General features: G+C 38.0%; 1 protein-coding gene across 1 annotated transcript in view; it reads left to right on the plus strand.

Moving 5' to 3' along the window:
* The window catches only part of LOC136883315 (protein Smaug homolog 1), a 327858-nt gene that overhangs the window by 196603 nt on the left and 117162 nt on the right, over positions 1–14093 (plus strand). Inside the window, exons 9-10 of the mRNA XM_067155554.2 lie at positions 949–1156; positions 10316–10526. Of these exons, the coding sequence (XP_067011655.2) occupies positions 949–1156; positions 10316–10526 (419 nt within the window). The remainder of the gene's footprint in view (positions 1–948; positions 1157–10315; positions 10527–14093) is intronic.

Below are 14093 nucleotides of genomic sequence, written 5' to 3' on the forward strand. Positions count from 1 at the left end.
CAAATTTTCTTAAATCGTATGTTAAAATGATTTAACACCTTGTTAAGTACTAACGTGTTGATGAAACCGGGCCTAAGTGAGATAAGTGGTATGTTCCAAGCTGTCAGCGGAGAGATGGCGTAGAATGACATTAGTAGATGAATAAGTTTGAGTGGCGTTTATAAAAGTAGGAAAGATCACAATATGAAGATAAGGGTGGAATTCAAGAGGGCAAACAGGGGCAAATATTCATTTATAGGAAGGGGAGTTAGGGATTGGAATAACTTACCAAGGGAGATGTTCAATAAATTTTCAATTTCCTTGAAATCATTTAGGAAAAGGCTAGGAAAACAACAAATGGGGAATCTGCCACCTGGGCGACTGCCCTAAATGCAGATCAGTATTGATTGATTGATTGATTGATTGATTGATTGATTGATTGATTGATTGATTGATTGATTGATTGATTGATTGAAAGTACGCCCATTCTTCTTCGACCCTTCCGATGTCTTCCTTAGGTATACTTGTTTTAATATTTGTCTGGAACTCTTCATTTATTTCCTTCTCCTGCAATTTCCATACCTTTAGCTTTCTCTGCCTTTTGTATCTTTCCCATCTTTAGCTTAGCTATCAAGACTCTGTGACGTCCATCAAAATACTCACTTGGGAGAGAGCTATTAGAGCTAAAGTTAATAATTTTGTTAATTTTGTTATGTTATAATGGTTTGCATAATCATTGTTATATTTATGCTATATTGTTCAGCAGTTAAAGTTGTTTCATTTTAAATTTTGTCCTTGTATATGTTGTATGTAGTCAGATGGAAGAGATGGCTTTATGTCCTTAATCTTGCAAGACAAAATAAAGCTAATCTGATTAAATCGTGTGTGGGGGGGGGGGTCATAAAATGTCATAACTTACCTTAAGTACTATGCTGATAATTTGACTGTAATGTACTATGGTTGTAACAGGAGGTCGCAGCAGGTGGCAATCTCTGCATCGCTCTAGAGGAGCTTAAGGCGATACTTTTGTCGCCCATAAAGCCCAGCAGTGGTGGCAGTGCTGGCACTGCCAATGCCAAGGAGAGAGAAGAGACTGAAGGTGAGGAGAAAAAAGATGAGACTGACGTCATTGCAGAGGACGACATACCAGCGCATTTCACTAAGGTTATGGGAAAAGGTAAGAAATGTTCATTGTATTCTCAGAACTAATATGAAGGGTCGGGGAGGGGATAGACAAGTAATTTTTTTTTTCTGGGCAGCAGACCAAGCTTAATTCAGTTCACAACATTTCAGACTTTCAAAGCATATGATTTTGTATCATTTTATTAGTTAACCTAGTCCTTATTTTTCTTCCCAATATGTTTCTGCTTATGCAGTTTATTCAATCTATTTAGTAGTTTTTTAAAATTCTGAGTTTTGAAGGAAGTTGACTGACTTGTTTTTTTAACCTTGACCCTTCATATGGTCTTAATCAACATAATGACTTTGTTATTTGCTCTCACGCTTGCTCTTTATCAGGGATTTTTTTCTTTAATTAATAACTATATTATGTAGTGTGTGTGGTGTTTTTTTTTTTCCTGTTGCTCTCTCTCCCCACTATTAAGTGTGCACTCATATAGGCACATGCCTTCGAGAATGTGTGTTTCTCATATTTTACATTTTATAGTATTTCTAGTGTTCTATTATTTAAGTTGTCTTTTGCTAATATGTATGTGGTGCCCAGGTTATCAATGAATACTTTTGTGCAAACTATTTGTAATTTTATCATTTCTTTCTCATGTTATGATGGTCTCAACACATACCTGCCAACTCTTCCGATTTACCCGGAAACTTTCCGGTTTTTAACTCTTCTTCTGATTTTCCGATTCATTTTTACTTCTTCCTATTTTTGACCAATATAACCTCTAGTACAGCCAATACTTTCCCCTAGGATAAAGTATAAATTCTTATGTGCTTGTGTAATTTACGAAATCTCATTTTCAAGCGTATTTATTTAATGCTTTATTTTGTGAGTGTTTCGTCCGTTGCCTTCGTGTGTTGTATTTCCTGCTCACTACAGCTGCGTGTGCGCTTTATACAGTTGGGGATTCGGGGCGGCAATCCTCCTGCAAGCAAGAAGGCTAGCGCATGCTAGCGACTCAATCGGGACAAAAGAACGAGTTTGTTATTGTGCTGTTCGTGCTGTTAACATAGTTTCTTTGCGTAGTTTCTTCAGAGTTGTAGGTTACATGTTTTTTCTTGCATTTTTACGCTCTCCCCTTTGTCAGTCGTATGTTAATAATGTATGGGAGATATTGAATTGTTTTGTATGTGGTAGTTTCACGTATTTATTTAAGTGCATAATTTTAATGAGTTGAGTGTTTTTAAGGGGGTTGTGTCTGTGACAGTTTCTGGTATTTTCTTTTCTCGTTATGGCCAAAAAATATAACAAACGATATCTCCATGTTTCAGAGATACCTATATAATTTCCATTCATTTTACCTTCAGTTAAAGGAAACTACCGTATTTTCTTGCGTAATTAATGCCCTTACATAATTTACGCATCCCAATATTTTTGGGTCCAAAGTGGACAAAAAAGAAATGGTCACGTAATTGACGCACCCACAATCTCGAACATCTATCACGCAGTTCCGGACGTGTTTCGAAATAAAGATGTCAACTACTCAAGTAGCAGGCTTCCTATTGCGAAAGCAGGCATTCCAAATACAGGGCAAAGTGCTGTTATTAGCCGACAGGAAATCCCACTGCACTAGTTTTAAGAGTGTTTCGGGTACAGGACATTATGTGATCACAAAATAGTTTGTCCGTCCACAGTATTCAAGTAATACTGCATCATACAAACTCGCAGTGATCAGTTACACTGAAACATACGGGAATAGAGCAGCGGGCAGCAAGTATTCAGTGTCCAAATGAAACGTGCACTACCGCGGTAACAGGAGGGCACTTCAAGCGGCCAACAAGTCTCGCAAAGCATTTCGCGGACCAAAAAGTGGCAAGTTTCTGCAAGTAAAGGATTTTCTGCTTAAATACACGATTTTGTTACTTATGCCGTTTCTCACGAAATGCTGTATTTAAGGAATGAGAAATAGCTGCTGCACATGGAATCAGTGTCTCAGATTTGAAGGTTAGCCGAGGCTTGATTAATTTTATGAAGAGAAATGGACTTACTCTTCGACGAATAACATTATTATGCCAAAAAATGATTAATGATTTCAGCCATTTTCATTGCTTTGTGATTGAGAAGCGTAAAGTGAAGGAATAATTAATCTCTTTTATAGGAGCCGCAGGTCAGACGCCAGTCGGTTTCCATATGCCGCAAAGTCGGACAATCGATAAGAAAGGAACATACAGTATTACCGTATGCGCTACCGGAAGCAAAAAAAAAGATGTACTACAATGCTTGCTGTAACAACTGATGGCAGAAAGCTTGCACCTTATATTGTACTAAAACTAAATACATTGTACTGAAACGGAAAACAATGCCTAAAGCAAAATTTCCACAAGTGATCCACGTTCGTATTCAAGAGAAAGATTGGATGGACACGTCACTCGTACAAGATTGGATACGAACGGTTTTGGGTAATGTAGCAGGGTCCCTCCTTCGATGCCCGGCCCTTCTCATGTTGGACAGTTTTCTTTTTTTGCTGGTATGTCATTGACATTACATGAATTGTACTTTTATTAGTTCATGTTTATTTCACTTCAGGTCGTATTGTCAGGTCGTAATGTGAAGAATATTTTCCAATGTCTGTACTTCAACCCCACGTGTCTTAACTTACCTGTTGTACCATATTTGACTTTTCAGAAAAATCTCATACCAGAATTTTACGCCAAATGACAACCGCAAATGAGTTGAACCAGTTGTATTTATATTATATTTTATGTATCTTTTAAATGTAAAGGAATTGTAAATATCTGAATTCTTTTAATCATTTATGCATCCGGAGTTTTCACCTGTATTTTTTGTCAAAAATGTGTGTTAATTACACGAGAAAATGCGGTATTATACATTTTGTTGCGTGTGTCGGTGTGACATAAATATTATTATTCGTATGTGTCATAAATGGGAATGATTAGGTACATTATCTGGTAACCATTTTTTAGTTTTCTTAGTTTAAGATTTTAAATTTAATGGTCAATTCGCATTGTAACTGTAGATATGTATGTCTTTTATCCTGACTTTTTCCACCTTGACAGTCAAGTAAGTCAGTCAATGTCAACATTAAATATGTACTCTCGGAAGAGCTTACCGTTTTGAAAGTGATAAATAATGTCTTCACAATGCTGCATCCATACTTCAGGTTATTTAACTGCAGACCTAGTCTAAATACCATCTCTGCAATCAGCCCATTGTGTTTATCCTTTCATGTGTTTGCTGTATGACAGTGGCGTTTATCATCCTTTCCACTTCTTTAAGTATCAGACCAGTGATTCCCTGGGATCTGTTAAGAGTTCACCTGACTTATCGAAAACACTATTCATTTCCTTTTCCCCTCCCTTTCTAAGATTCTTTAGTAGTGTCCCGAAAGGTATCCCTGCAGCTTGACCAAGCCATATCACAGAAATCTTCCCAGGACTTCTTCTTGGATTCTACAGTTGAATAGATGCATGCAAAAATGGGCTAACCATCATTTTCTTAAAGTAGAGAATGAGACTTTCTTACTGATAGAAAAAATACAGTTTTGAAGGATAAAATTAACTTCTTTCTTTTTTAAAGAAGTAGGGCCTAGCTTTATTTTTAACATTGACATACAACTTAAACCATTTTGTTGAGAATCACAACATGAGTGGGGGTAAATTATATCCAGATGCAGCCACTTAACCCCTATGCACCCGTAAGCGGAATGGTACGCGCTTGAGCGGCTGGGCCAGGACTCCACAAGTGGACTGGTACACCAGGATGTAAAGTCACATATTGGAGACATTTGTGACATCTGTTGGCTGTTTCTGGAAACATTTCTAATTGAAATCTGTTCTTGGTGTCTCAAAGTGTCACCAAAGTGCTCTGGTAGGCTTCTTTGGCAAAGAGAATTGATTAAAATATCGATCGAGAAATCTATATTCTGTTCTTGACAAGTTGTTAATGGTTATGAATTTCATGTTTTTGGTCCGTATTGAACTGAGAATAATATATAAGTAATAATAATAACAACGTAAACGTTTCCACCTTTTCAATACTAAAATATATTCACAAAATTATAAATTACACGGTACTAGTTTCGACCCATCTAGGGGTCATCATCAGCCGTATTGGAGCAAAGATCACTTTTGGTGAAATCCTAAGAAAATGTTATTTTAAAGAATAACAAGTGAAATGAGATGTTATTATGGTAATAGTTAATAATACAAGGAATATACATACTAAGAGGTTTTTAACAAAGAATAAAGTATAAATGGGGTGTTGTAAAAATTATAATCATGGAAATCAGTAAGTTCTTGTATTGAAATGACATATATAAAATTATATATATATGTGTGTATGTGTATGTATATGTCATTTCAATACAAGAACTTGCTTATTTCCATGATTATAATTTTTACAACACCCCATTTATACTTTATTCTTTGTTAAAAACCTCTTAGTATGTATATTCCTTGTATTATTAACTATTACCATAATAACATCTCATTTCACTTGTTATTCTTTAAAATAACATTTTCTTAGGATTTCACCAAAAGTGATCTTTGCTCCAATACGGCTAATGATGACCCCTAGATGGGTCGAAACTAGTACCGTGTAATTTATAATTTTGTGAATATATTTAGTATTGAAAAGGTGGAAACCTTTACGTTGTTATTATTATTATTGTTATTATTACTTGACAAGTTGGCTGAGAAGGAAGTTGCTTGCTCATGCGAAATGCTCACTAATAGCGAAATTCAAAGCATATTTGATGTTTTAGGCTCTGATTTCAGCAGTGTTAGTGAGGAAGAAGTTATTAGTGATCCTATGCATGAATGAACACGAAATATCACCAGAGATCTTTCGCGTAGTAATATCGTACGACATGGAATGCCGAATTAATTTTCTCCCACCCCTCAAGATCCGATTGCGACTACCGGATTTGAACCTACGATCTTGGTACCTGGATGTGAACACTTTACCACTGATCCTCAGACTGAATGTTAATAATAATAATAATAATAATAATAATAATAATAATACACCGAGTGAGACATATGGCTGTAAGTTCGTATTTGGGATATAGGTTCGAATCTCATCATTCGCTTACTCATGATTTGTTTCCCATTAGTTCCTTATTTCCAAATCGGGCAAATGTTAGGCTCATGTCTTATAATTAAGGCCATAACACACACTAAAGAACTTACGAGGTGAGATAAGCTAATGAAAAATTTAAGATTTCAAAGGGATTTTTTTATGTGTTACATTTCTGTATTCTGTTTTTTGTATCATGAGCAATAGTGTGGAATTTCTCAATAATATAAAACAGGTCCCATGATAATACGCGCAGTCGATCTCCCACTATAATCTTTCAAACGAAAGCTTGCAACACCCAGGTTGCATACTAAAAAGTTGGCGGATTCCTAGCAATGTTAGAGCAAAGGGCGGGTGGGTGCATATGGATTAATCATAATCTAGCCCATTTAAGATAGGTTCCTCAAATGATAGCTGGTTATCATCATAGGGTAGGTGCCACGGGACAAGAAATAAGGTGCTATCCCGGCATTTGTATGGAGGGGGTGCGGAAAAACTTAAGAGCAAGACCACATTCAGGACTGGGATTTGAACCTCTGATCTGATCTCTGAACATTGTAGCTCCTCAGTCCTCTCGTGGAGCGTGAGTAAATGCTCAGCCACGGAGGTTAATGGAACACAAAATACTGGGCTAGAACATGAAAATGCATAATGATTTTACCATTTTTCATTATTAACTTTTGCACACGTTTAGTCTTAACCCAAGCTTTTCTTTTCTCTTGATTTACCTCTACATGTAATGTAAGAATTGTTACTAAATCTTTCCCTATTCTGATTTTCCCTTTCCCAGAGTTTGACATTCTTTTTAAGTTTTCTGTAACTTCCTCTGGTAGAACTCAGATTATGTTCATATAAATTATCACGTAAAGCAGAAGCAATCTTTACTTGGTTTGTAAACAGACAATGTGGTCAATAAGAAACAATAAATATCCATATAACACTTCATAATTCACATTAATTTATTGCATTGAATACTCTTCTAAGGCAATGCATTATTCAAATGAAAATAATATCTGCATTTTCTATTCCATTTAGAATTACCATCGTAGCAAATGGACATATATCACGGGCTACCACATTCCGTAGTGTTTGCTACGCTGCCGATACTGTGATATCATTCGCTAACTTATAGTATCAGTCAGTTCACCCGATTTTGCAATTCTGTCGAGATTTAGTTATTCAAAGAACTTCAAAGCCTTGTATTTCTTTATAGGTTCCCTTATGGTAGCCCACTTCAGTAAATGTAGTTTATATCATTAACAGTAGGTGGTACTACCTAACTCCATTTTTACAAATTTGATGGTTATCCCTTTTTGCATGCATCCATTCAGTTGTTTTGCTCAGTTTCTTTCATCTTACAATTCCCTGTCTGCATCAGTCCTTGTTTGGATCTTTTTCTGATACACTTTTTAACATTTACAAACTGCCCTCACTTCTTCATTTCACCACGCTGTTTGCTTTTTCCTATCTTTACACACAGTTGTTCTTACAAAGGGCACTAATAAAGTTTTGCAATGTGAGTGAACGCTTTAGTCTGTTTCAAAATAACTTCCAGCACACTCAATACACTTATCCATACGTCGAAAGCAGTCACTGAACCAACTCTGCCACCTTTCTTCGGTTACATTTTCACACTCTTGATCCCATGCTGCCAGAAGCTCCTCATCAAATGCAAAACGCCACCCTTTCAGTTTCATCTTCACTTCTGGGAAGAGTGCAAAGTCACATGGGGCAAGATCAGGACTGTATGATGGGTGATCAAGCACTCTGGCAAGAAAATCCATTGCTACATTAGCACGCTGTGTTGGAGCATTGTCATGATGCAAGAGCCAAGTGTTGATCCGTGAACTTGGACGGAGCTGCTTGAGAGCCTGGATGACCTGAGGCAGACAAGTCTCACTGTACCACTTCTCAATAACTGTCCTTTGTGTTTCTAGCACAACCATAATCAGGATGCCCCGTTTTGTGAAGAACATTGCAGTCATTCTTTTCTTCACTGACCTTGGCTTTCACACAGTCACAGGAGTACCCCCATCTTCAAACAACCACACTTTGTTCTGGGATTTTGTTGGGACTTTGTAATAATAAAGCCAAGTTTCGTCTAACGATGCTATTGACGTTACGTGAAGTCCCATTTTCAAACTGTTTTAGCATTTTTCGGCACCATTTCACTCGATGTGCTCTTTTTTCCTCTGAAAGTAAATGGGGCACCCAAAGGGATCAAATCGTTCTAACATGGAGATGGTCGTGTAGAACTGAATGAATAGCTGGTGCAGGGATGTGGAGGGTCTCTTCTACCTGCCTATATTCAACTGCCTCTCTTGCTGCAACATTTTCCTCACAGCTTCAATGTTTTCCTCAGTCACTGATTCAGATGGTCGCCAGAACGAGGATCGTCTTCAACCCCAATTTTTCCCCTCTGGAACTCTTTGTACCATACCAGCGGAAAATTGTCCGATGTGGATAGTCTTTCCCCAGCACAGGAGTAATTTCCTCCAGGCACTGGTCAACAGTTGATCCACGAGCAAAATTGTAGCGGATAATTTCACTTTATTCACCTTTAGACTACGCTGACATCTTTACTTGCTTTCAATCCCACTGCTTGGTAACAACTGGTGTGAAGGTCGCGCCTTGCTCTCTTCTAGACTGGTTTTCATCCCTCACCCTAACAGGGGTGTCCAGCCAACCGTTTTTTCGTATTGCAAAACTTTCAGAGTGCCCTTTGTATTGTTTCTACTGGAGCACCCCTGTATGCTACACATTCTCTTTCTGTATCCTGATCCTGCTTACTGTCTATTGTTTGGGATTTTTCACTAATCATATCCTTGTACTTCTAATTTCCTTATCCTGGAGGTTCTCTACCCTTTTTCATCTGCACCCAGATTTCACTTTCTCTATCCTAGGCCTAGAGATACTTAGTTCACTGCAGATCTGTATCATCAAAAAATGCCCGGAATACCTGCACATTACTAACAAGATTTCGTGAATTCAAAATCAGTTACAATATAATCTGTTATAGATGTGGTGCCCTTTCCCTCCCATGCGCAACAGTTAATACACTTAACCTCGAAGAATGTATCCTTTTTTTATACATTGCAGAAATTCAGGATCCTTTTGGTCATTCTCTGTTTGTGAACTGATGTATTTTGGAAATACTAAATGCTAATGCCATACTAGCACAGAAGTCAAATAAATGCTTCCCATTCCTATTATCTTCCATATCTTCTCCACATTTACCTACCACCTTTTCATTTCCGTCAGTTCTATTATTTCCAACTGTTACATTGATATCTCCCATTAGCAGTATCCTTTTCTTACTGTTGACGCTGACTATGATGTGTCTCAGTGCTTCATAAAACTTGTCAAATTCATCTTCATCTGCACCCTCACTTGAGAATTCTCATCCTAATATCTCCCAATTGCTAAATCTACCCACATTATTTGCTCATTTACGTGCCTTGCAGAAACTACAGTATGTTATGTGCAGTAGTATTCTGATGAACAGTCCTACCCCACACCCTGCCCATCCTTTAACACCAGCTAAGAACACTTTATAATCTATCTCTTCCTCATTATCACCCCTTACCCGAGTATCACGAACTCCTAACGTATAGGGAGGAATCCTCTTTGCTGACTCAGCCAGGTCTGCTTTCTTTCTTCCCTAAGCTGCATTAATTTTGTTAGCTCCTCATTGAATTCCATTTTGTTTGCTAAATTGTTTCGAAGGTCGCCTGTCAAATGGAAGTGGGAATCTGTTACTCCTATAGGTCTGAGACATTTCCTAAAATGTTCTGAACATGCTCTGTAAAAATTCTGTGAAACAGGATGCTACCCTACTTACACATAGTGGCATTGAGAATTTCTCCTTTAACGGGTTAGAGACCACTGGTGGATTGTATAGTCTTAGCCACCTGAGTACAAGGAGTGCCACGACTTGGAATATTTCCAAGATGCCCACTCTTCCATAGCAACTGGTGACCTGACTCTCGGGACCGCTTAACTAGGCCAATTGGCCGTTGCCCATGGTTCACGTCTACACTAACCCACATCACAAACTATTTTAATAGATTTGGAATATCATGTGATACTAAAATTTCTGTTTTCATTACCCTTGCTCAGTGTGTGCCCAGTTATTGGTATCGAGCCATGTCGAGGAGGAGTCTGTGTGCCTGTTTGTGTGGCTGCTGGAGCGGTCAGTGCAACACGAGGCTTTCAATGCACAGCAGAAGTGTCGCTTGGCTTCGTGGAAGTTGCAGGTCCAGGATGTGTGGAACCCTCTACCCTCGCAGCACAAGAGCAGTAGCGGAGATCAGAGGCATGCAAGGCATAGGTATGGAGTAAATCATTGTAATCCCATTGCATACTTGCCCTCAATTTCTTATTTTATGAATATTTCAGTGTAAAACTGTTATCTATAGAGTACTTACTGTCATTTCCTCTGTTCATTAAGACTTGTTTCAATCCTAGACGAACATTGGCCTTTCCCCCTGGTGCTAACCTCTGTTCCCCTTCTCAGTCAGTCTACCTGTCTCCTCCAAAGCGATGGGCAGCATAAACAGAATGGAAGTGAACTCGACAAAGTTTCAAAGGTTGTGTAGAAATGGTGGCTGAAGGGCTTCAGTATAAGAAACCTTTGGTCTTTGGTGCCTTCCTACAGAGTAATTCGATATTGACATGTAAGACGTACATGCGACCCGTCCTAAAGTTGAATATTTCATTTTTTTCTAACATTGGCACAAGGCACTGAGCATTTTAAAAAAAATAGTTCATGCTTCTAGGTGCAATACTTCAGAAGATATTAATTATTGACTGTTATTGTATGAGCTAAGCAGATATGGTTCCAATTTCCTAGATGGAGGCCTAAGTCCACTTCGTGTACCAGCACTAATGGTTCCCTGCCAAGAGACACTTGAAATGTGTGAACTGTTGCTTGAATACGGAGCCAATCCCAATGTTCAGCCAAAGATGGAATACAGTGAAGATGACAAAGCCTTTGATTTCGCAGATGATGGCGATTGCAGGTGTAATGGGAAGAACGTGTTGCATGCTCTATGCATGCTGCCAGATGCTAATTTAGATGTTACAAATGCTGGTGGAGAAGGGGAACGCAGATTGTGAGGCATTCTACCTGAGGAACTCTCCTCTCACACTCGCGATAATCGGGCGGAATGTGGAGCTCGTCAAAACACTACTGGAAACAAGAAAGGCAAACTCCAACCAATAATGTACGTCAAAAATTGCAGTTAAAAATTAAATAATTGAAGTTCAACCAATTCAATACATAAAAGAAAGAAATGTAGTAATTACATTCTTATTTAAATGGGACCGGTTTCGACCTTAGTCCAGGTCATCGTCAGCCGTAAAAACATGTAGGCGAAATCACACAATGTTTATGAATATTGGAGAAATAGGTCAGTTTCACACTCTGTCAGGCACAAAGTCACAACACTATCAAATAATATATGAAGATCATAAATAACTTGAAGTCGCAGACGAATAGATTTGTAGAAGCAAACCGCCCTCTTTACAATTGTTTTTTCAAGTCAACTGTTTTCCAAGAACTTAGCAGGAGCACAAGTACTCATTCAATTATACTGATTTGCGTGGTATATTTTTTTATATACGTACTTAACTTCCCGCAACCGAGACAAATATTGGACCTTCAAGACTTTCTCCACTCTACTTTGGCGTTCGAGACTGCAGCGCATGACCTTGAATGTGCCGCGCTGATCACCGGGAACTGGCGGTTTGCTTCTACAAATCTATTCGTCTGCGACTTCAAGTTATTTATGATCTTCATATATTATTTGATAGTGTTGTGACTTTGTGCCTGACAGTGTGAAACTGACCTATTTCTCCAATATTCATAAACATTGTGTGATTTCGCCTACATGTTTTTACGGCTGACGATGACCTGGACTAAGGTCGAAACCGGTCCCATTTAAATAAGAATGTAATTACTACATTTCTTTCTTTTATGTATTGAATTGGTTGAACTTCAATTATTTAATTTTTAACGTTAATAATTTCAATACGGAACAATGAAATTTTTATCTTTAAAAGTTGCAGTGCCGCTAGGTGTACTGATGACTCGGTTAGGCACAGACAAGCTACCTGCCAAACGACTTCATGGAAATCGTTTAACATTGGAACATTGTGTCGGAAGAAGGATGGTGGAACGACAGAACAAACTGGAGAGGAATCCTATTTGCTCCCACCCGGTGTCAGCTGGAAATGGAGGAGGATGATGATGACGACGTTGTTGTTGTTGTTGTTGTTGTTGTTGTTGTTAAGAAAATTGTATTTTGAGAAAAATAAAATTACAGCTTTCACTACTTTGTTTTACCAATTGTACAAAGTTGTCATGACATTGAGTGGCAAAAACTCAAACTGCTGCGTAACTAAGTTTAAGATGACCCACAAGTAGCGCAAGATGTCAAAACATAGAAATACAATTTTTTCACCCCAGATACTTCTGTTCAGCTCTGCTGTAAATTTTCCATTGCCAGCTTTGGGTCCGTTTCTGCGCAGCGGGTCACATATTATGTCCTTCTGCATAGGATTGTTGTGCAGCTCTTCCATTGCATGCAGCTTCACCATAAGTTGATAACCTACTGTGAAGAAGTTTGAAAATTTATGTTGCCTCCTTTTCTTAAATTATTCATAAATATGTGCTATTTTACAGAAATAAATTTTGTTTGTGAAATTATTTCCAGAAAGTTTCAACACAATTGTTTTTTGTAAATACCTACTACCTACATAATGTTAGAGGCTTAGGTAAAGTTAAGAGTCATCTATTTTTGCTGAAATACTTGTCTTGAAAAAGTGGGCTCTACTTGATGTATGCAAAATAAGTTATTGCCTTAACTTTAAAAAGGGTCTTAATGCGACATGTATCTGTTCATAATTTTCCCTATCTTCTCAAATTAACAATATATTTTTTGGCCTGCTACTCAATTCCTGGGTACTATTTTGACCCTCCATTTTTTTAAAAATTGGAAACCCATGATTTAGGTGATGTGATATACCGTATTACCCGAATAATCCCCGCATATTTTTAAACAATTTTGAGGCACGAAATTGGGGTGCGGATTTTATTTGCGTCAAGGTTACCAACACGCTCCTGGCTCACCTAGTTTTCGATACTTAGTGTACAGTTATGCTTTGTGCAACCGTAGATGGAAGAAAACTGTCCCCATATGTCATATTTAAACGGAAAACAATTCAGACTTTTAATTCTAAACTGACTTTACCTTTTTTGAAAATAGTACCGTATTTTACAGAGTGATTTAAATTCAAAATTTCTCCGCGTCACAATAGAACGCGTCTTCTGGAACATGCAGGGGCAGCTTTCCGCACTTTCACTCACTTCGGTGTGTCTGTAGTGTGTTTCATAGTTGAAAATAGAGTGAAATCATAATTTTTTTGTATTCAGCATTTTAAGGAACGCCACAATATCACGTAAGAGGCAGTGTGCGGAAAAGCAGAATCCGTGAAAACTGGCGAGGGTTGGCATTTCTGAACTACAAGATGGCTGTTAATTTGAAATAACGTAATTGGAAGTCCAATTTCTGTATTACAAAGACTGAATTAACGATGTTTTACTGTATCGCAAAACTGTCAGATTTTGCCGGTGTGTCTATTTCAAGTGTTTACATTGCACGAAAAGAATTATCCACCACCGGTCATGTTACTGTCCAGTAAAGAGAGACCCTGTGTGAGAAGTGTTTGACATGGAGTGTGACGAACATGCAAGTAATTTAGGAGAGGATTCTAGTGATGCAAGAGACAACGAATCTTCCCATCTACAGGGAATCGAGCCTATTGCAAGTTCAGGTTAATGAAATACCTGTCACGTAAGTAGGCCTACTTGCTCATTTTTATGGAAAATAACGGT

Source organism: Anabrus simplex, chromosome 11 (assembly GCF_040414725.1).
Source record: "Anabrus simplex isolate iqAnaSimp1 chromosome 11, ASM4041472v1, whole genome shotgun sequence".
Lineage (NCBI taxonomy): Eukaryota > Metazoa > Arthropoda > Insecta > Orthoptera > Tettigoniidae > Anabrus > Anabrus simplex.